Here is a 22,860-nt window from a genome sequence, read left to right as displayed (position 1 = left end):
AGGTTCCCCATCTCCCCCACCACTCCCTGAGGGTTTCCCTCAGTCTGTAGCAAGTTTTTCCCCTATCCTACAAGCATTGCCATTTAACCTGGCCATTGAAAAGTGGTAGGATAACGGGAACAGTTGCAGCTCAGAGATCTTCAAACCATACAAGGGTGCCATTATCAAGTGCAATCGCAATCATGACTTAGGGTAATTCTCGTTAAAAGTGTTCTGCCTAAAGTATCAGATTGAATCTCAGTTTCTCCAGGAAGCAGGTATTCAGCTTCTTCATCTTTTGCCATCTCAGAACCCGAGATTGGTCTTAGAATTTGCAGCCGCCCCCCCCGGAATCGGGGTACAATCCCGAGCAATGGGTAACGTGTTTGAGAAGGGCAGTTATGGCCCCGTATGCCAAAGTCCCAACTTTGGGAAGCTGGCGCTCTCCCAGCGCAGGCCAGCGGGCGCCGCCACCGGCAGCATTCCCCGCGCCTGCGCGCCCCGACCCGCGACACCTTCTAGAAGCTCGTGGAAGCGCCCGGGCCCCGCCCCGTCTCGCGGCGTCTTTGTTCAGCGGCGCCCGCCAATCGCGGCTCGAGGCCGGGCGGTGCCGCGCCCCGGGATTGGGCAGGCTCGGGATGCGGCCCCGCCCCCCGCGGGGCGCGCCCCGCCCCACCGCCCCCGCGCGTAGCGGGGCGCGTTCCCAGCGTGCCTCGCGCCGCCCCGGCCATCCCGCCTCTCCGCGCCCTCCCGTCCCTTCCCTGAGCGTGTGGCGCCGCGCCCGGGCGGCAAGATGTCGACGATGGAGGGGCCCCTGGCCGTGTTCGGCGAGCGGACCAGCGGCGACACGGTCCGCACGCAAAACGGTAAGGGAGGCGCGCCCCGGCGAGGGCCGGGGGAGCGGGGGGGGGAAGGGAGGGGCAGCAGGGAGCGAACATGGCGCGGCCATGGTCACCCCTGCCATGTGCTCTCCCGCCCCGCTCTGCTCGGGAACTGCCGCTCCTCTCGAGAGATTCCTTCCGTCCCGGGCCGCTGCTGCCTGCAGGGAGGGAGTAAAGGGAGGATGGAGGGAGGGCGGCGGCAGAGGAACGCATGCCATCCCGCGCCGCTTCCAGGATTCTGAGTGGCGACCCCGCGTCCCCCTCCCTCCGTCCCAAACACCGGGCCAGGGCGGCTGCTGCTGCTGCTGCACGGAGGCCGCTCTGCCCGTCCCGACCGCGTAGGGCCTGAGCCTGCAAGGCCTGCGGGGAATTCTGCAGGGAAAGGAGCAGCTGGGGAAGGTCCCCGCTGCCCAGCACAGGGAATAAATAACCTGCTTCGGAGAGTGGGGACCACCCTCGCAATGCGTGTCTGTAACTGCGCTTCTCAATCTCGTTACCCATTGCTCCGGATTGAACCCCAAGACCCGAGGGAAGGCTGCAAATTCCGAGACCGATCTCAGATTCTGAGTAGACAAAAGACAAAGGAAGAAGCCAAAACTTGCTTCCCAATCAAACTGAGATTCTTTCCTGTATCTCTGATGGTACTTTAGGCAACTACTTAAAATTTACGAGCCTTGCTTTAATTCACGAGTGAGATTTCACGTGATAATGGCACCTTTGGTTATTTCTTCCAGAAAGCTGACATTAATCCGCCTAAGCAAAATAAATTGATGTGTTGTTTTAAGGTCTCTGAGTTATAACTGTTCCCATTTAACTACCACTTTGTCAATTTCTAGATTAAGTGGCTATGCTTGTGGGATAGAGAAAAACTTGCCATGGTCTGAAGGAAAAGGTTGCTTGTATCTTTTTCCTATATGAAGATGGCAGAACAACCTTTAAATGAGCCAGTGTTTTAGAGGCTTTGTATTGTTTTAGTAGTGACTCAAAAGTCACTTTTCGGTGACTTAGTTGCAGAAGTAAATGTTTTGTTTCAGTCACAGGCCTGATAAGAACCAAAGGATGTTTTACTGATTGATGTGTGGTGATGCCGTTGTTCTCTGTCTGCCCAGAACTGAGAACTAAGTGAGAGTGAGGTCTTGTGGCACAGCTGCTGCAGTCAAAAGCAGCAGTGCTACCAACCCCTCCTGATCTAACAACACTGCTCCTCTGACCTGAGTCCTGTCCTCCATCTTACCGAGACAGCAGAGAAGCCATTCTTTTTCTGGTCACTCAGCTTAGTTAGCTATACCAGCCAGGAGGGAAGAGTGAGGTTTGGCACAGATTGTATGATTGTATTTTTTAGTAGCAGCAAGCCTAGCAAAGTAAGGTAAAACTTCAGGTTAGATAGGCTGAAATGTAATGCTAGATTAGATCACTTGTTGTCAAGTTCCTGATCTGTTCATTCTTGGCACTGTTTCTTACAATCCTGAGAATCATCCTAAAGCTGGGAAGATAAAACTTTTTTTTCTTTATTTCTTTTATGTATTCAGTTACTGCTGCCTCTGCTATTGCCAATATTGTGAAAAGTTCTCTTGGGCCAGTTGGTCTGGATAAGATGTTGGTGGATGATATTGGGGTAAGTAATGTTACTTTAAGAAGTGTCAGGAGGGCTTGTATTCCTGTGTAAAAGTGCTTCCACTTAGTGTGCTTCATGTGCCTAATGTGCCTGTGCCTGTTTTATCCTGTGAGGGGTAGGAGAACTGTGGTAAAATTGACTATTGTGTGTTACATCATTTTAGTTTCATCTATTGTGGCAATGTATGTGTTACAGTTATTTAATTTCTGTAGGTAAGTCTCTGTAACTGCTTAAAATACAGATCAGATTGCAAGAAGAGAGTTTCACCATTTAAGCCAGGTTTAACAGGTGCTGACATAATTCAAGTAATTCATAACAAACTTTTAAGCAGTATTTTGTATTTTAAAATATTTCAAGCAATTGAAGAAAGTTTGTCATTTTCTAGACTGATGTAATAAAATACTCTTTCGGAGGGAAGTCATTGCATGACTACTTACCCAGTATTTGCAAAATGAATGATGAGTTTCTGTACCATAAAGGCTTTTCTGGTCAAAAGAAAGTGCAGATTCTGCACTGGTAACATTTCTGTTGCTAGAATGGGACTCCACGCTAAAAAGAAGCAGTAAAGTTTTGTTATAAATAGCCATTTTATGGGCAATTGCAAGGAATAATTAATTTCTGTATGACCATTATAAAATGCAACAGTGAAAGTGTAATAGAAATATACCTCATATGCACATTTGATTTCTGAAAATTAGGATGTGACCATTACTAATGATGGTGCAACCATTCTGAAACTGCTGGAAGTGGAACATCCTGCTGCAAAAGTCCTTTGTGAGCTGGCAGACCTGCAGGACAAAGAAGTTGGTGATGGGACCACCTCAGTGGTATGTAGCAAGTTTCACAGGCAGATATATTGAAAGTCAGTGTTTAGATTTGGTGTTTTCCATAGATGCTAGTTTCCATATGCAAAGTGATGCTCCAGAAGGGAATTCACTCACTTCTGTTTTATTATTGATTTTTCCTATATTGGAGGTTGGTCATAGAGGCTGAATTTAGGTTTTTAATTTTTAACAGCTGCAAGAAGTGAAGTATGAACAAGGATGCTGAGTGCTGGAAATTTGCCTGAGACTTCAGATACATTGGTGGGGTTGGAATTAGGTAGCTCTCACCTCACACCAGAAACTGGTTTTAGTTCTGCGTTGCACAAGGTACTTACTTTGCTTATGTGGAATGCACATATTTAATGTTTGTATTTCAAACAGGTAATTATTGCTGCAGAACTTCTCAAAAATGCAGATGAGCTGGTGAAACAGAAAATTCATCCTACCTCCATTATTGGTGGATACAGACTTGCCTGCAAGTAAGAAACTGATACAGTTGAATTTCAGCATTTTGTGACTGCATTAATACAGACTTGTTGGTGCCAAGTGGAATATGGTGGTTTGTTGCAGGGGTGCTGGGGTTTTGGTTAGTTTGGGTTGGATTTTCTTGTTTGTTTTTGGTTTTTTTTGTTGTATTTCTATAATCATGTAAAGGAATGACAGCCATGTTACTGTTCTTCGAGAGCAATTGATTTTATCCCTTTGTTCTTTGAGGTAGCATTTTAGAAGAGCTGAAAACTTGGAAGTTTTTGTCTTTTTGTGGGGGTAGTTCTTTACTAGTATATTTGTCTTTATTTTACAGGGAAGCTGTTCGCTACATCAATGAAAATCTTGTTATTAACACAGATGAGTTGGGCAGGGAGTGCCTAATTAATGCTGCTAAAACATCAATGTCCTCGAAAATCATAGGAGTGTATCCTTTAAATTGATCAAGTGAGTGAAGTAAGAGTGGTTGATTAGGGAGCTTCAGTAGCTAGGCTGGAGTGTCCTTGGCAGCCATTTTTGTGAACATGACACAGTATTGAAGCTGTTGTGTTTATAATGGGCGTTTTACAGGTATTGTGACCTGGCATAGGAAAGCATGTTCAAACTCTTCCCAATTTATTTAAATCTGGGTTAGCACATCATGATAGCTTTTAAAGGGTAATGTTTCCTAACAATTGCTTTGCTTGTTAGGGAGAGGAGATAAAGAGTTGTGTGAATAGAAAAATGTGTAACATAACAGAAGTACCTGGGAGTGAATCAGAGGAAAGAAAGTTGAATTTTACTCCATGGGCACAGAAAAACCTGCATTTTTAGCTTTTGTGCAGACTGACCATAGGAGACATATTTTTCTTTAACAACAAAAGGTACATAAAATGCAGGTTTCATACTAGTCTGTCATAATTTCCTACCAGTGTTTCAGCTTTTAGAATGACTCTTTCCTTTAATACAATGGTAAGGAGAGCTTGCACTTACATGCCTTTCTGAAGCTCTTTTCTGAAAACTTAGTTTTGGCACTGTCAGTTATTTCTGTTCATGGTTGGTTTTGGTTGGTTTTTTTTTCCCCTTAAGAATCATACTAGTTTCCTGCTTCAGTTTTAACCTTAACAGCCTCTCAGTGATGGTGATTTCTTTGCTAACATGGTGGTGGATGCTGCCCTGGCAGTTAAATACACAGACCAGAAGGGTCAGGCTCGCTACCCCATCAACTCGGTCAATGTTCTGAAGGCCCACGGCCGCAGCCAGAAGGAGAGCATTCTTGTCAACGGCTACGCGCTCAACTGCGTGGTGGGCTCCCAGGGTAAGGACAGGGTTCCAGAAATCCTCCATCTCACCTCAGTCCTCTTCATCTTTCTGCATCGCTCTCCTTACTGGCTGTGCTCATTGCAAGTCATGTGGGTTTTCAGTTCCAGAACAATTAAACAGGAACACAAAATTGCGCACTTCACCAGTGTTTCTTAGACTAGAGCCTGCCAGCTAGCAGTGATCCAAAAAGTGTTGGTGAGTTGCTGTGGTTTCCCTGGATCAGTGTCAGCAAAGTAGCATTGTGGTCTGGTGGAACTTCAACACTTCCCTTTTGGGGACCCACTGCCAGGTTTGTGGGGAACGGTTCATTTAGCAGAGCTGTTCTGTGATTACGTGACTTAGAGGATGTGAGACCAACAGGTCAGATTGTCATGGTCACGCATATTCTGGGGACAGGGTATGTAAAAAGGTAACACAGGAAAATCTCGATTGGCATTTTTCTGCAGTAGGGCAGAACTGAAGGTGGAGAAGCAAACAGTAGGACTCTGAAATGTGAAAGTAATGCTAATTTTAATCTCTGATGCTGACTTGATGTTCTGTTAAATCAATTTGACAAAATCATTCTTGCTTATTTTTCCTCATCAGGTATGACCAAGAGAATAGTTAATGCAAAGATTGCATGCCTTGACTTCAGCCTGCAGAAAGCAAAAATGAAGCTTGGTGTTCAGGTTGTTATCTCAGACCCTGAGAAGCTGGACCAGATAAGGCAGAGGTGTGTGGAAGCTTGAATAACTGAGGCAGTGGGGTTTCACAGACTTGATTTGGTCTCTTCAGTTGAGGTGGCTCAATCTTATTTTGGCTGAGTGCAAGAGGTAAAAAATTTTTTGAATGTTAATGTTTCCCACCAATACCAAATAGTAATGGAAGAAGCCTTCACTTCTGGAGGCAGAACTAGTATTAAGTCAGTTTTCAAGAAATGCAAGTATGTTTTTGCAGTGGTGCATTCTTGCAGAGCTCTGCATTAAGGTTTCAGGAAGTTGGCTGACAAGATGTGATGGTATATTTTTTTAATACCTTTTTATAACTTTGACATTCATCTTTGCAGAGAGTCAGATATTACCAAAGAAAGAATCCAGAAGATTCTGGCCACTGGTGCCAATGTGATTCTCACCACTGGAGGTATTGATGATATGTGTCTGAAATACTTCGTTGATGCTGGAGCTATGGCAGTACGAAGAGTCGTAAAAAAGGACCTTAAGCGGATTGCTAAGGCATCAGGAGGTATGTCTGTGTAAGAATGACTGGTTTATAATTTATTCTTCAAAGTAGTAGCTGTTGTTAAGTTATTTCTTAACTCATTTTTAAAATACAACTTCTTAACCTTCAAGGTCAGGATGAGTAAAGCTGAGACACTTCTTTTTAGCTTTACTGTTGCTTTTAAGTGACCTTTGTCAAAGTAGTAGTATTGTAAAACTTGATTGTTGAAGATGTACTGTGGGAGGAGAAGCAGTTGCCTGGCACTGTGAAGACTGGCCTTTTGTGGAATAGGAGCCATAATCTGTGTTTATTTAGAAGTCTTTATTATGCATGCATTCATAAGCCTCTGTTTAGACAGTTAAGTACATTGTTTAGATAGTTCGAGATGAATAAAGAACTCCTAAATCGCTGAACCATACTTTTTAAAAAATCTGGTCTTGTACATATTTTTATCTGTCAGTTCTTAAATTTGGAAGAAAACTTTTTCATTGTGGTAAAACATGGGAACTTGTACTGGCTGTGCAAAAAGAAGTGCTGTAAAAGTTGAACAAAAGAAGCAGTTTATCAGTTAGAAATACTGAATTGCTGCCTGAGAACTAGAAGTGTTGTTCAAGAAAAATCTATTCAACACAGCTTTTATTTCTGCTTTTCTTTCTGTACACCTATTCAGGGAAGTGGGCAAAGGATAATGTGCAGGAATTGAATGTTAACTTCATTTTTTTGTTTGTTTGTTAAAGCAACCATTTGTTCAACCCTTGCAAACCTTGAAGGTGAGGAGAGTTTTGAGGCATTAATGCTGGGACAGGCAGAGGAAGTAATTCAAGAGAGAATCTGTGATGATGAGCTGATTCTAATCAAGAAGTAAGGATCCTTTTAAATATACTCAGTTTTATATATGTTCTCTACTAAGTTTGAGATAAAATTCTATTTATTTACTTCATGTTGTCTGAGTGGTTGGAGTAGTTAAAAACATGGGAAAATAGTTAAACAGAAATCCAGTGCAAATTAGAGGTGAAAGTATCAGTACTTAGTCTCTTTCGCTGGAGCTGGATACATTTTGTGAACTACAGTATATGAAAACAATCAAATTGCTAGGCAGTTTTTACTTAAATTTTTGTTTATAAACAAATGTTTCTAAACTGGCTTCCCTTTAGAGATGGTAAAGGGAAGTAGGTACCATCTAAGTAATTTCATCTGAATAAAGAGGTGTGAGCTAAATCTTTCCATTTGTAGTGAAGACTGTGTTCAGTTGTGCTGCTGTCACTGCTGTCTGGTACCTGAAGACTTAAATATCAATTCATTTAACAAGAATGTACTTTGGATAATAACTTTTCCACTGCCTTCCACTATCCCTTCTGGGTATTCATGTTCCTGTGGTGTCATTTGAGCGTGAATGACACACCCTGCCCATGGCACTTGTGTGTCAGCTACATGTGACAGCCTTTTCTCTAACATTGGCAGTCATTAACTTATTTAATGGGGTTGTGGGGCTGTGCAAAATGGGTCTTTCTTACTATCTAAGTATGCTTTCCCCTCTTTGATGAGGAAACATCTTGTCATCTCACTTTGATAGGTATCTTTCTTTAAAAGATTAAAATTCAAACTAGATGCATGCATGTTAGACATTAAAATGGTGACTAAGTTACAATGTATGTATCCTGCAAGGGCACATAATAATGTTAAGATTTTCTTTTAAATGTTGAAATAATGAGGCTCAACTGAACTTGGCTTTAGAAGAAAAAATTTACCAAGAAAAATTTTAATCTAGGTTCCATCCAACACAGCTGACTTCTGATTCCTTTTCTTAGTACAAAGGCTCGTACTTCAGCATCAATTATCTTGAGAGGAGCCAATGACTTCATGTGTGATGAAATGGAGCGATCTATACATGATGCTCTCTGTGTTGTCAAAAGGGTTTTGGAATCCAAGTCTGTTGTCCCAGGTGGTGGTGCTGTAGAGGCAGCACTCTCAATATATCTTGAAAATTATGCAACCAGCATGGTAAGTCTTGCACAAAGCAGCAGTGGTGTGTATGTGTTAGACTTGCACCATGAATCTCCAGGCGTTTATTTTCATCTACTAGAAGTAATTTCTGTGGTTCATGGAAACATAATCATCTTACAGAATCTAAGATGGTTCTTCAAAATGGAGGATATTAGTTAATTCTTTCTCTCATAATTAGATTCTATGGGTTTTTTGACCCAAACACAGGTTTTGCATGTGAAAACCCCTCCCTATTAGTGCTGTTCTTGATTCTGGCTCTATTTTTTCCTCTCTTGATGTAGTATCGGTTTAAAAACTTTTTTCCTCTTTCTAGGGATCACGTGAACAACTTGCAATAGCAGAATTTGCAAGATCCCTCTTAGTAATTCCAAATACATTGGCAGTAAATGCTGCTCAGGATGCCACAGATCTTGTTGCAAAGTTGAGAGCATTCCACAATGAGGCTCAAGTTAACCCAGATCGCAAAAATCTGAAATGGCAAGTATCTGTCTGGTAGAAGGCTGGTAAAAGTGATGTGGGTTGGTGACCTAGATGGAAAATTGTTCTCCCAGTTTACTGAACCATGATTTGCATAGTAAAAAAAAAAAGTTATCAGTGAACTCCTTTTCCCCTGCCCTTCAGTTGTGTGTATGTATTGCTGTAATGAAGCAGTAGCTACCCAGCATGCTCCCAGCTGTATTTCTGGTGTTTCTCCCTCTCCATCTGACAGAATTCCTTCTTTTCAGGATTGGACTTGACTTGATCAATGGAAAACCTCGTGATAACAAGCAAGCTGGCGTCTTTGAACCAACCATGGTCAAAACTAAGAGCCTCAAGTTTGCAACAGAAGCTGCAATTACTATTCTTCGAATTGATGATCTTATTAAACTGCACCCTGAAACTAAAGAAGAAAGAGGAGGGTGCTACGAGGATGCAGTTCAGTCTGGAGCACTTGAAGAATAACTTAGGCTTTATTTATGTTTGTTTCACTTACACTTCCCACTCTTATAACTAAAATGTTAATAAAACAAGTGGTTGAATGTTGCTGCTATTTTCTTGTGAACAAACTTAATTTTTGAAAGCAAGCTTGGTCCTTGCAGTGAGAATTTAGGCTCTAGAGCATGTTAGCAACTAGTGTGCCTGCAGTAACCACTGACCTCTTTGTCAAGTCAGTGCTTGAGAGTCAAAAAGTAATGGTGTAAGCTTACTTACATGTAGGCAAAACAAAATGTTAGCTGTTAAAATGTTATTAGAAGTTTATTAGTAAAATGTTTCAAAGCTAGTTCACACTAGCTGTTCATTCATTCCCTCACATTTATCTCTCAACACACATGGCTATTCCCATTCCTCCTCCTATACAGAGAGCAGCAACACCACGTTTTCCACCAGTTCGTTCCAGTGCGTAGAGGAGAGTTACAAGGATGCGACAACCAGAGGCGCCCAGAGGGTGGCCAAGAGCAATAGCTCCACCTTGTATATTGACCTAAAAGAAAAAAAAAAGCCAATATAGACAGCCAAGAACATTTAACTGGCTTAGCTGATTTTCAACATCAATGACTTCACTGGGATCTAGCCTTTAATTATTTGTGAGCTTGAAACCCCAAACCTCACTTCATGCAAGAAAGTGCATATGAGTGCAGCAGCTGGTACTAATCGGTATTGCTTCTGCAAGAGTGCAATCTTCACTCTGAAGAGGTGAATTTAGGGAGGGGAGAATAATACCCATGCTTTTTGCCATCACTGAAATAATACTGTGGCAAATATACTTGAGGCAGCAAATTCAAATTCTGAATTAAATATGTTTGAGCAGTTGCCTAGATTTGCAGAAAAATCCATTGCAACAACCCTGGAAGTTGTTCAGCTGGGATACTGTCTGCTAGCAAAGCCAGCGGACACAGCAGTGTGAGGAAAAGCCTGCTGGAGCTCCCACCCTATTTGTTTACCAAAGGGATTGCAAGAGAGCTGTGCTCATCTTTACAATCCACATGCACAGAATGGGACAAGTTTGAATTACAGGAAGTAAGCTAATGCCGGCCTACAAATCATTACCTTTTCTGGGTTTACTTTCAGTTCTTTTGAAATTGCAACAGATAGTGACGCAAAGGCTTCATTAATTTCAAACAGGTCAACTTGTTCCAGAGTCCAGCCAGCTTTGTCAATCTGAGAAAACAGTGCAAATAAGACCTTATTATCTTTTAGCTCTTCCTTAGCACCAGAGGAAGCTTTTCCTAAGATGTAAATTGCGTGATTTGAAGCTTTAGAAAAGTTGAAGGAAAACAATCTTTTATAGCCAGTGTTGACTACAGTGTCAGACAAGTCAGTACAAGTCAGTACAATAATGCTGACTGCTCATAAAAATCTTCACTGATTTTACATGTAGCAGCACTGGTGGTGCAATTGTGAAAATCAAACTGTACCTGGTGCCCTTACTACAATAAGCACTGCATTCAGAAGCAGGCTGTAAGAGATTAAAAGCAATTTTTTTAGGACATAGTCTGACTCCATTAGGGAGTCTCTGTTAACAGAGACTTTTAAACAGGAAATAATGTGGTGTCAACCATTAGTGATCAGTGCCACATCCGATTTGTCCAGTCTCTCCTGCCTTTACATTGAAAGCTGGCACTTTAAGCATTTCACCAGTGACTCTTTGAAGCTAGTTTGGCTCATGTTTTCAGTTGAGAAATTTGTGATGCAATTGCCTACTCTGGTACAGGCTTAGGCATGTTTCACATGTGTACATTTTTACTTCCACTCGCTTTGTTTCTAACAGCAATACTTTATCAGCAGAATCATCACCATTGATGTTTTACAACCTAGGGTGGCCAGACTGGTCCACCTCTGAGGATACAGTCAAGGAGGGGAGCCTTTTTCTATAGATAAAATAGACAGTATGGAGTATCCCACTCTTCTGGGAAAAGCTTAAGGTACACAATGTTATTGTAACACTTAATGTATAACATAGTCATTCTCTTACTATAAAGTGCTACTCTAAAATTCTGAAGTGATAAACAATGCGTGGAGGGTCTGAACATATGGTAACACACAAAGTTTAATCACAGAATATGCTGAGTTGGAAGGGACCCATGAGGATCATCAAGTCCAACTCTTAAATGGCCCACAAAGGAATTGAAGCCACAACCTTGGTATTATTAGGACCACGCTCTGAAGTAGTGTGCCTTTTTTCATAGTTTGTATACAGTTACAGCTTGTCTGCCCCACAGTTTATACTAAAACTGTATTGTATATGCAGTTACTGCACCCTTCATTTAAAAGAACAGTTTGAGATATGGTAAGAAAAAGCTTTTTAGCATTATAGTTCCGATTTTCTTGTCAAAAGCCACAGAGCTTGGGTGAGTTCAGGTCAGACCTCCACATCACCAGGACATTACAGAGGTGAACAAAATAAGACCTTTACACAGTATTAAAAAAATAAGGAACATTGAAGCAAATATGTTAGCTCTTTTTATGTTTACTTTCATAGCTAAGCTTTAACAGATAATCAGCTGGGGCTGCTATGGGTTATGGATGCATAAGCAAGCAGTGTGGTACCAGCAGGGCTGCTCCCAGGGGCATGGAGAACCTTGTCCTGTGGACTGAACACTGAGCACATCAGTGGGTCAGTAATGCTCTGAGCAAGTTAGATGTGGTTTTGGAATGCACCTTCCTGCCAATTTGTAAGCTCCCAAGCTTTTTGCAGGCCAAACTGAAACATAAAGGACACAGTCCCATTGGCTTATGCAGATGGCACTCAGTGGCCCTTCCCTCAGTGTTGTACTATTGCAAATACATTCAGGCAATGATCTGAAAATTAACCTGGCCAGACACAGCATCAGAACTGTATCACTGAATTAGGTTAGTTACAGCATCCCTGACATTTGATCTTTAGCCTCCTCGGTTATCTAGGTACCTTTTCACAAACCTGACTAGTTTATGCTCTGAAGTCCATTTATACACATGCATTTGGGTTTTCTTTTTCCAACATGTAGGTACTAGCCTAGTAGCACTAGGATTCCTAATCTTATATACTACACTATTTTGAGTCTGTTTTTCACATAGTTTACTTTTTTCCTACTGAGTTTTCTTTAGGACAGGGCAAAACCAAGACATGGCCAGAAAACAAAAACCCGTTAAAACCAAGAGTTTTAGCATTATGGATATATAGATAAGTGATTACTTACAGCTTTCCTTATTGCTGAAATGGGCCCTACTCCCATAATAGATGGATCTATACCTGTCTGAGCCCAAGATACAATCCGAGCCAAAGGCATAAGACCTCTCCTAGCAGCTTCTGATTTCTTCATTAGAAGAACAGCTGCAGCTCCATCATTTAAACCTGTGGAACAACAAACAACTTGAATGTATTTATTGGACTTCATGGCTTTTACTGTGCCACTTTCTCCTGCTTGCATAAAATCACAATCTAGACAAAACAAAAATCACAAATAATTTACTGGTTTAGGTCGGTACTGCTCATACCAGCTAAGTCTGTTCTCTGCCACAAACACTTGAAACTATATTGCTGTAAATGTGACACATTTGTGATTCTATTTGGAAAGCAGCAGGTGGAAAAATCAAAGTAAAATCTGAAAAAAAAGTACATCAGACTTGTTAGGCAGAGCAGCATAGCAGAGACTTGTTTGGAAGGAGCAGCATAAAGACACAGGAAGATGTTTAAAAGCTGCTTGTGGCAGTCCCACAGGAGAAACATTTTCAAACATGAATCATTAAGTTTTCCACTGTCCAAACCTGCAGTGTCAGAAACTCTTAGACAGTTTTAAAAAGAAATATTCCTTCCAGCCTATCAAATACTGCTGTTATTGCCCAAACTCTTGTATTGTTTCATAGGAAACAAGGAAACAAAAGACAACTTTCTAAAGAAATCCTCCACCACATCTAAAATGGAGTTCTACCTACGTTGTCAAACACATTGCCATTTCCGGCAAAGCAGTGAACACACAGCAGCCACACCCCTCACAGAGGCCCTGCCTTGAGCCAAAAGCAGCTACTGTTCTTCTCCACATCATTTAAGCCAGATGGACCAACCTGAAGCATTAGCTGCTGTTACTGTCCCAGTCCCATCTGTCAGAAAACAGGGCTTTAACTTTGCCACTGTTTCCAGGTTGCTCCCATGTCGAGGGTGTTCATCTATTTTAACTTCTATAGGACCTGCAAAACAGAGCATTATGCTCACAAGAGTGTCTAATCACACAAACACATCGCGAACAGAAAGCAAAAACAACATGCTGAGTGGGAACATACCCCATATTCCCTTCAACCAACAAGGCATTCTTGCACTGGAGACAGCTGCCAACTCAGGGCAGTTTAACAAACAGCTGTAACCCTCCAGCTCCTTCTAGCAGGGCAGACAGCTCAGGTTTCCTAAGACAAACACTACCTGTCTAGTTATGCAAAAGCCAGTATTGTTCTTGCTGCTCCTAACCCAATACCTTCTCTTTCAGCAGGTTATATTTCAAATGATACTTCTGGTAATCTTGTTACAAAGAATAGTCAAGTGTCATTGAATATGATTATCTAAACTGTTATTGTGAAATAGTAGTCAGCCTAAAGCCAGGACTTTTTCTGCAGGGCCTGTTCAATGGAATTGTTGAAGAACTGATTATTGACTGCTTTTTGGAAAATTCAGTTTTTGCATCTACCTCACAAGGAGCTGGGGAATTCCCCTGCTCAAGAAACAGACCTTGGCTCAAGCATTGTAATAGGTCTTTTTATATCCCTCACAAATCTAAAGAGAAACATACCCATTATATGTAACCTGACTACACAATTAACTAGTAACCCTAACTATTGTCACTCTGTATTTTACTAGGTGGGCAAGGTTTGCCAGATCAATATGACTGTTTTAAGTTTGGTGCAGCAGGAGTCTTAAGAAAATGAAAAACACTGATTTTGGTACCATATCTAAGCCTATGTTAAGTCAGTGCTTTGTCTAGGTTGTTATTCTATCTCCAATAAAACACACTATTACTATTTGCAGAAAGATACACTGAGATATTCCACATTTGCATTGCTTCTCTCTTATTTAAAATATAACCGCTGAAAGCTGAAAAAGAGAGCAACAGGCCAAAAAGGCTGTGTAAGTGGGAAACCATCCCCTGATTACAGGAGCCATAGCAGAAAATAGATTTTTTTCCTTAAAATCAGCTCTCATTATCCATTCACACCTACCTTTTTTAGAAGGTACAAGAACAGGAACAATTTCTTTTGTAAAATAGCCAGCTTTCTGTGCTGCCTCTGCCCTGTTTTGTGACTGTACAGCAAGTTGGTCTTGATCCCCTCTGCTGACTTGCCACTTCTTGGCCACATTTTCAGCTGAAACAAAAACAAAATGCAAACTGCCATCAGGAAATGCCAAAATTTTAAGTTGCAAAATTGTAAGCACAAACATAGTCATTAACGTTTGCTGTGGCAAGCAGCTGAGTTTGTTGAACCATTTTCATTCCGATTTCCTAATTTTGTTTACTCATGATTTTCTACTGTATATATACTTGAGGGTGAAAATTTTTGTGTGGAATCTCCTCCTAGATGATATTACCAAATTAAATACAAATGCAAACAAGCTTTTGTAGTTTATTTCTTCTCTGTAGTTCTCTGCTCAGATCTCTCTACAGGAACTCTCTACAGCCACTTCAGGAAAGAGAACTGCTCTGCAGCCACTCTGTTTCACAAGCAGGGTCTAGAAAAGCAGTTGGCTGACCAGGCCAACCAGGGTGCAATAACCTGAAGCTGCAGAACCATGTATATCCACAGGGCACTTTATGTAACTCACCCCCACCATAAACCTGTGCTGCTGAATGCTCCAGTTATGTACAGGGTTTATTTTATTTATATTTTTTCTGAAATTAAATTTCTCAGATGTAGAAGAGGTGCAGAGAGTTTAGCTCAGACAGAAGAAAATCCCAAAGCAGCAGCTTTACAAACAAAACAGAAAATGCCTTCAATGCCTTTAATTATTACATATTTCTTTCTTTCTTTTTTTTTTCATGACTACAACATAAAGACAGCTTGAAACATGATATGTGTAACTTCAGATTTCTGAAATTCCTTGTCAGTGAATTCTTTCAGTTGACCATTTCATTTTATGGACTGTCATCACTTACCTGTTATGCCCATGTGATACTGATAAAAAGCATCTGTAAGGCCATCAAGGATTATGGTGTCCTGTAAGGAAGCCTCTCCCATTTTGACCCCAGCTCGCATGTGAATGACATGAGGAGCCTGCAAAAGCATATTTTGAAAGGAGTGAGATGTTTACATCTCCAGTACACAATTCAGACAGACCCCTGCCTGGTGGCTGGAGATACCCGTCCCAAACCCTGGCAATCTCTCCAGCTGCCTGCCCCTCCAGAGCCTGCCAGCTGGCGTGCCATTTGGCCTGTGCATTCCCCTGGTAGCAGACCACCACACTGCAAGTGTTGTTTCCTCTCCACAGACCAAATCTATCATTGCTGGGCTACATGGCTGTAGCTCTCCCATTCTACTAGCCTGCTCCAGGTAGTTCCCAATTGCACTCTGCTATCAGGGAATGTTAACATCACTTTCAGCATGGGCAGCTGAGCCCCGGCAGAAGAGGCCATCCATTTCTTGGGAATCAGATCACCAGCTCAGACCCATTCCTGAATACAGCCTTGGGATGAACACCTTGAAATAAAACTGCTTTGCTTTCTTTCCAAGCTCTAATTTCTTGGCAAACAATAACATTTTCAGTTATTCCTTCTCTGGGCTTCTTGCAATACAAAAGTCCTGTCTATTGTGCTATGTCACAGGAAAATCTGTAGGGGGCTAGAATATTAGAAAATAAAGATAGTGTAGAAAGTAATCTTACCCCTAAGGAGTTGCAGCTGGGCCAATTAGCAAAGATTAGGAACAGGCCTGACTTTAACAGGCCACATCTGTAACCAATGAGAAGAGTGCTATAAAAGAGTGGGGTGGCTGGGTGAGAAGGGAACTGGAGTTGGTTGGCTGCTTTGGGAAGAAGAAGAGTTAGTACTGGGAGGAGCAGTCCCTGAGAAAACACCAAGAAGGTATGAAACTTTTGTGATAAGGAGAAAACAGTATGGAACACCTGCAGTGAGATGACAACAAAAATCATTGACCGCAACAGGGCTAGATGGAAATAAAAATGGAATTTTAAATGCAGTGTGTGTGTTTGTAGGGCCCCTTTTCAGTACCTACAGTATGAAGTCGTTTTTTAAAAGTAGTGTGCTACTGTTGCACATGTAAATTCACTCACAAGCACAGTGACCCTTCCAATCTGCCTCCAGGTGCCAGCCTGGAGAGCCAGGGTTTCACCACGGGGCTCTCTGCTCCCAGCACATCAGTGCAAGGCCAGTCTAACCCTCTGCTTTACCTTGCTCATGCTCTCCATGCCCCCTGCGACCACGACACTGGAGTCTCCCATCAGTATGGACTGAGCAGCCAGACACACAGCCTTCAGGCCCGACCCACAGATCATCTGGCAGCTCCAGGCAGGCACGGAGTACGGGATTCCCGCAGCCACGCTGGCCTGTCGCACGGGGTTCTGGCCAGCACCTGTGGGAACAGGCAGCATTGTGCTTTTGTCTGCTCTTAAAAACACAAACATCCACCTTGTCACTGGTCACAATACCCTGATTCCACAAAAATTTAGAGCTCACTCCTTTTAGCTGGTGGGTAGAGAAGTGTCCAGCAGTAATCTATAAACAGGTAACCTCTCTCATTTATATTGATCAATAAATGCCTGCTACTGATATAGTTTTATATCTACAGCTCTGCTTTTGATGCCAGGTCAGAGGAAACGCTACTTCAGATCAGCCCTAGCCTGTTGTATGTGTAGGATGAGAAATCATTTAAATTGCTACTTTCTGAAGAGTTTCTTTTTGACATCTTCTGTACATCACCAGCAGTTAACTTTCCCTGAAAGTTCATATGGAAACGAAAACCACAACTATACACAGATGGACCTGAAACCTTCCAGTCTTTGCTGTGATCTTGATGGAGATAATAGGAGCACTATATTCAAAGAAAACAGTCTTCATCTGTATCTCCCGAGGCCAAAGCTCTTTGTACACAAAGGACAAGAGGAGCACATCATTCAGCAAACTGAAAATACAGAGGAATCTGAATCATCTAAGACAAAAAGATATATTTCCTTCCTCCATGTTTAAAATACAAAGCTGCCTATGATTCTACTGATTAAACATTACCCTCGAAAAAGCAGGAGCAAGTTCAAAACAAACAATTCCCTGCCGAGTTACATTTTCATTAAATCAAAATATTTGTCTCCAAACAAGTTGCATCACAAGATCTTGCAGGTCAGTCCGGCAGATAAACACAAATGCAGGCCTAGCTCTTAAAATCTCAGACTCTATCATTACTTAGAATGTTAAATTTAGCAGCTGAGATAATCATGGTGAGAAGGATGGTATAACAAAGAAAAGAAACTGACATTCACACATACACTGTTGGCTACTTCAGAAATTAAAAAAAACCGAACTTCCCACAACATCCTTTCCAAAACCCCATCCTTTCGGTCACCCAGAGCGTATGGAGAAGCAGCCACGATGCCTCCCAAGTCCTTTGTTAAGGAACCGTGTTCCCAATAACGCCCTGGAAGGTGAAACTGGAGCCGTTCCCATGGGACAGCCCCGAAGGGATGCTGTCCCGCCGCCGGGCCGTACCTGCGGTGAGGACCTGCCCCAGGATCACCTCCGACACCTCCTCGGGGGCCAGCCCGGCCCGGCGCAGCACCTCCCGGATGGCGGCGGCGCCCAGCTCGTGCGCGGGGAGCGACGACAGCCCGCCGTTGAAGGAGCCTGGCAGGGGGGACACAGAGGGAGAGCTCAGCACCGGGACACCCGCCCAGCCCCGCCGCGAGCATCCGTCGCCGCCTCTCACCCACGGCGGTCCTGGCGGCCGACACGAAGACGACGGGATCCGCGCTCATGGCGGCGGCAGCAGCGGGGGCGGCGGTGGGCGCGGAGCGGAGCGGCGAGAGCCCGAGCGGCGGCGGCGGCGGCCGGAGCGAAAGCGGAGTCGGCGCCGGTCCCGCCCCTCGCCGCCGCCGGGCGGGGCGGCAGGACGGAGCCCGGGCACGGGATTCGCCGCCGGACACCTGAGCACAGCGCGGGGGCCGGGCGGGCGGTGGCGTGGTCGGGCCGGCCCCTGGGGGCGATCGATGGGGCGGCCTTGGCCGATTCCTTCCCAGCCCCTTCCCTTCCTTCCCCTTCTCCTCCCTTCCCGGGAGAGAGGAGCGGCTCCGCCCGGCACGCCGCGGCTGCCGGGGCTGGGCACTTCCCCGTGCCCGCCGCTCGCACACCCGGTGCCCGCGCAGCGCCCGCTGCCAGCTCCGGCTGGATTCTTCTTTACAAAATGAAGCGTGCGGGTCAAGTGCTCTCTTGTCGTATTGTAGCCTTAAGGACAGTTTGTTTATTTCATGATGGCATTTCTTAGGATCTCCGCGCGCAGGGAGAAAGAATAATAATTTGAATAAAACTACAAAACTGCCTATCGCTGGTTTGATCTGCACAGCAATTGATGCGCAGAGATTACCAACACCCTTTAAATATTGTTATTATTTTAATATTTAAATTTATAAATTAATATTTTAATAACAAAATATTAAATTTTAAAATATTTTTAATATTTTTCTAATTTCAGAGATTTCTAATTTTCTATGTCAGAAGCCTGACATAGATTCGATACATTTGTATTTTTTGTATTTGTATTTATATTTATATTTATATTTATATTTATATTATATTTATTTTATTTTATTTTATATTTATATTTATATTTATATTTATATTTATATTTATATTTGGCAGTGCTCCGCCGCTGGCCCAGAAGCTGTTCCTGCCTGACCTGAGGAAAGAGGCAAGCAGGGGGCTGTTCCCCAGGCTGATCAGTGGGAAGCGATGCTGCGAGGGGAAAGGCGAGGTGGTCTGGAAGAAAGCAGCGCCGGCCACAGGAGCTGGAAGGAGAGGAGGTGGCTGCAGCAGTGGCCGCAACCCACAGCCGCACGGGCAGGCAGGAATGTTTCTCTGCGGGGAAATGTAGGTGGGAAGCCTAGAGATGCGAGGTGGGAAGCAATAATATTAAGATATCTGGAGGAAGAAGAGATAGAATAAAGGGAGGAACCAAGAAAGTAAGTCAAAGTAACAACAGTTACAACTAACAGTAACACTAACAACAATTTACACGGGCTGAAATAACTGGTCTATTGCACAGCCTCGATCTTCAATCCTTACTCCTTCCTTCCTCATTCACGGATACCCGGCCTAAGGGACATGCCAACCAAAGCACTGCATTGAATTTGCATCTGAAGGCCAAGAAGATGGTTAGAAAATGTGCTGTTGCTCCTACCTTAGCTACGAAGTCGGGAGACTTTTTTTTTCCATCCAGGTAGTAAAATTCTGTAGGTTTTCACAGAGAGAACAGAAGTTCTCTCAGTGAACTCAGAACAAATTAAGTCCTAAAAAAGCACACAGCATGTGATGACAAACACTGACAAACATAAATGTGGTTATATATGCAGTGAATACACCAGTACACCTGTGGTCACATCCTGCGTGTTGGCTAATCTGAACATGATGCAGTATTAAATCTGCACCTGCAAAATGCATCTGAACCTTCTGTGAGGGCACAACGAGCAACAGGAGCACTACGATCCCTGAGTTGGAGTCTTCTGACTCCTATCAGCCTCTATTCTTGCTTTAAAAATGTAAAAAACTACAGCATTACTAGATAGGAAACTACAGCATTACTAGGTAGGGAAAAAATCCTACTTCAGCTATGGAAAGCAAGATTGGTCTAGATTTCACCAATAACTCTGCTAAATCATGCTGCAGGACTCCAACACTCAAAATGCATTCCTCCTTTTAGGTAGTTTGGTCTTTGTGAAGGATCAGGCCAAAGCAGAAAACCATGTGTTCTTCAGTTACTGTGGGGTTTCTAGCTTTCAGCAAGAGATGAATCCCCTCAGATATCTTCAGGAAAGGAAATCACTGGAAAATCCCAGAGGCAGCTAAATGCTTAGGCAGACTGATGTACCAGTCTCCTAAGGTGCATTAAAGGATGCATTAATTGGCAACATACATGCAGCTTTTCTTTAATGATGCTGTGCACTCAGAGCAGCTGATAAAAGTGACAAAAATGTAAGATTAAATCTGGAGGGAAAAAATGTGTTTTGTGTCTTTTCAAAAGGCTATCACTAAGCAAGTAGTAGAACTAACATAAAAGCAAAACTCAGGAATGTAGGATTTTAAGCAATACAGTGGTTGTTTTAGAAAAATATTGTACAGTTCCTGAGCAACCCTGAATGAATGAATGTAGTCCCTGTACATTTTCAAAATTCAGTAGAGAGTGAGTAACACAGACATATGAGGGCAGCACCAAGTAACCTCGTTTATCAACTGTACCATATCCCAACATGTCATTCTTAATGCAACATTTGACTGATTACAATTTAAGGCCATCAATGGAAATACAAAGTCAATAATGTGAGATGAGTTCAGATTAAATGTCAGTGCATGTTCCAAGTCCACAACTGACACTACACCTGAAGCAACCCTTATGAACAGGATTCTCTTGAATTTAAAATGTTACAAATATTGAATTGAACATAAAGCAAGGCTTCAGCTTCCCTCCCCACAGTTCACTAGCAGACAGAAAAAGTTCCAATATGAAGCAGCCTTAGGGCCTTGAGGCCAGCTCACCCCAGTGAACCGACCTGCTGCACCTTTGCTCTCAGCCCCAAACAGCAGAAGTTTTGCAGCTCAACATTAGTGACAAACCTGCTATGAGGTTGGAGCACCCAAAAACAACAGAGATGAATTTTATCTTGGTATGTCTATCAGCTTTGCAGTATTCTATTTAACTCTGCTTGGATGATGTCCAGGGTTGTGATCCAAAAGCACAAAAGGGGCATGTAACGTAGCAAAATAATGTAGCAATCATACAAAGGCAAATAATTATGAAACATGCATGGTACAGATCAAAGTTAAGTTATTTAAATGGAGAAAAAACACTACTGAATGGGAGTATGCAGCTGTGCTTTTAAATTCAATGTAGTTAATGAGCAGCATAATACTCAATAACAAACTACTGCCCTATGCTGGTACATTTTGCCATTTCTCAGAAATCTAAACTCTGGGAAATGAAGTAATCAATTCAGAACAGAAATCTTACCTGCTATCAGTTGCACAAAGTTTATTTACTACTTTGCTATGAACACAATCAAATGGACAAGTGCCCTCAATGAAACACTCAAGGTGCAAAGATTTTTGCATTTTCATTTGTTAATGGTGGCTCAGTTTTATTAGAAATAGATGAGAAGTTAGATGATTTCAGTGTTCACTGATTTACTCTCCTGCTAAATAACTTTGTTCTAAATCTGACCTTTTAAAAAAATCAGTATTGTTACCAAAATGCAAAGCCCTTGATTTTTTTTCCTTAAATCTGACATTTGGTCAATGAATATTCACAAAAACAGGTTTGTTGGGAATGTGATTTTAATAAAAACTAAGCTGCACCTCTTAAAGGGAAAAAAACCCAAACAAAATCCAATTACTTTAATAAATCTCAATATGAGATAATTTTATTTTTTAAAATAGATTTCACAACTTTCCATTGACAGCAAATTTTCTAGTCTATAAAGTCTTATACACAAATATTGGTACAATATCTGCCTTGGGAACTCAGGCTTCCTGAATGCCTTTAGTACTTTAAGACCTTTCTTCATGTGTAGAAAGACAATTCATTCTTTTTCCAGGTTTTCTTAGCAGTAGACTGACATTCAGTTGTCTATGAGTAGGTACAGCACATAAGGCATATTTTAAAAACAGAGAGACACACTGTTTTCCCAGTGAGGTAAAGAGCTACATTTTCTAAAATTTCTCAATCTCCCATGTGACTGACAGGGTTCTTGGAAATCAAGGCAATAAAATGTCCTTGGCTGTGTTAAGACCAATCTGTGTTTTCCTTGAATTCATTTTTGTAAGGTAATGTCCATAATCTAACTGGTGTTTAAGTAAAAAATGTAGTCTTCCCCTCAGTCAGGAAAATGTTTGCACTGATAAAACTATCTTGGCCTTTCTATGATTTAAAAAAAAAATATAGTAAACAGCTGGGCTTACATCCTTAGCAACTATATGCATATCTGTACTCCTTACAGTATTCATCAAGCATCCCCAAAAATGAATTTAACTTGAGTCACCATTTGGTTGTAATTGTATCTGGATGGATTATCAGTCAGGGATGTCTTCAGGACAGGCTCTGGAGTTCACTCACTGTGTATATATATATATATACAGCTGTTAAATAAAAGGTAATTATTGCAAGAGCTTTCTGAAGAAGTTTATTTACTTCTTGCTATAAAGATGTAAGAAAAATAGCTGATAATTCCACTAAGACCCATAAAAGCATGTTAGCAGGGGATACAAAGACAGCATCAAGCCTGCAGCCTTGCATTCAGGAAGCTTCTCTAAAAGAGAGTTCTCTGATGTCAAATTTGGGCTTTCTGCAGCCTAGTTCTTTACCTAGTAGTTACCTGAAGGACCTCTCTGTATCACTTTCCTCTCCGTGCAATCCTCAGATT

General features: G+C 42.3%; 2 protein-coding genes and 1 non-coding gene across 3 annotated transcripts; 2 read left to right on the top strand and 1 right to left on the bottom strand.

The window, feature by feature from the left end:
- The first annotated feature begins 660 nt into the window (after nucleotides 1-660).
- On the top strand, nucleotides 661-9,318 carry TCP1 (t-complex 1). The gene is made up of 12 exons (XM_030944608.1): nucleotides 661-845; nucleotides 2,390-2,475; nucleotides 3,174-3,302; nucleotides 3,681-3,778; nucleotides 4,102-4,212; nucleotides 4,901-5,082; nucleotides 5,673-5,799; nucleotides 6,133-6,308; nucleotides 7,022-7,145; nucleotides 8,093-8,285; nucleotides 8,602-8,765; nucleotides 9,014-9,318. The coding sequence occupies exons 1-12, from the start codon at nucleotides 773-775 to the stop codon at nucleotides 9,228-9,230; spliced, it is 1,680 nt and encodes a 559-aa protein (XP_030800468.1). The 5' UTR covers nucleotides 661-772; the 3' UTR covers nucleotides 9,231-9,318.
- Nucleotides 1,663-1,798, top strand: LOC115902862. Its single transcript, XR_004060656.1, has one exon. It is a non-coding gene; the product is annotated as a small nucleolar RNA SNORA29 (small nucleolar RNA).
- ACAT2 (acetyl-CoA acetyltransferase 2) lies at nucleotides 9,220-18,321 on the bottom strand. Its single transcript, XM_030944609.1, has 9 exons — nucleotides 18,162-18,321; nucleotides 17,945-18,079; nucleotides 16,636-16,817; nucleotides 15,386-15,503; nucleotides 14,454-14,597; nucleotides 13,311-13,433; nucleotides 12,446-12,600; nucleotides 10,317-10,427; nucleotides 9,220-9,750 (listed from the first exon to the last, which is right to left on the bottom strand). Exons 1-9 carry the CDS (start codon nucleotides 18,208-18,210, stop codon nucleotides 9,583-9,585), a joined length of 1,185 nt encoding a protein of 394 aa, XP_030800469.1. The 5' UTR covers nucleotides 18,211-18,321; the 3' UTR covers nucleotides 9,220-9,582.
- Nucleotides 18,322-22,860: the final 4,539 nt, after the last annotated feature.

The sequence above is a fragment of the Camarhynchus parvulus genome, chromosome 3 (assembly GCF_901933205.1).
Source record: "Camarhynchus parvulus chromosome 3, STF_HiC, whole genome shotgun sequence".
Classification (NCBI taxonomy): Eukaryota; Metazoa; Chordata; class Aves; order Passeriformes; family Thraupidae; genus Camarhynchus; species Camarhynchus parvulus.
Note: the sequence above shows the minus strand (reverse complement) of the source record. Positions and strands in the feature narration are given on the sequence as shown.

Coding starts and splice junctions, on each gene's coding strand:
- TCP1 (XM_030944608.1), top strand. CDS start 773: ATGTCGACGATGGAGGGGCCCCTGGCCGTGTTCGGCGAGCGGACCAGC. Junction 3,779..4,101: donor GGATACAGACTTGCCTGCAA/GTAAGAAACTGA, acceptor TTTATTTTACAG/GGAAGCTGTTCGCTACATCA. Junction 5,800..6,132: donor CTGGACCAGATAAGGCAGAG/GTGTGTGGAAGC, acceptor TCATCTTTGCAG/AGAGTCAGATATTACCAAAG.
- ACAT2 (XM_030944609.1), bottom strand. CDS start 18,210: ATGAGCGCGGATCCCGTCGTCTTCGTGTCGGCCGCCAGGACCGCCGTG. Junction 18,080..18,161: donor GGCCGCCAGGACCGCCGTGG/GTGAGAGGCGGC, acceptor CCCCCCTGCCAG/GCTCCTTCAACGGCGGGCTG. Junction 14,598..15,385: donor GTATCACATGGGCATAACAG/GTAAGTGATGAC, acceptor TTTTTGTTTCAG/CTGAAAATGTGGCCAAGAAG.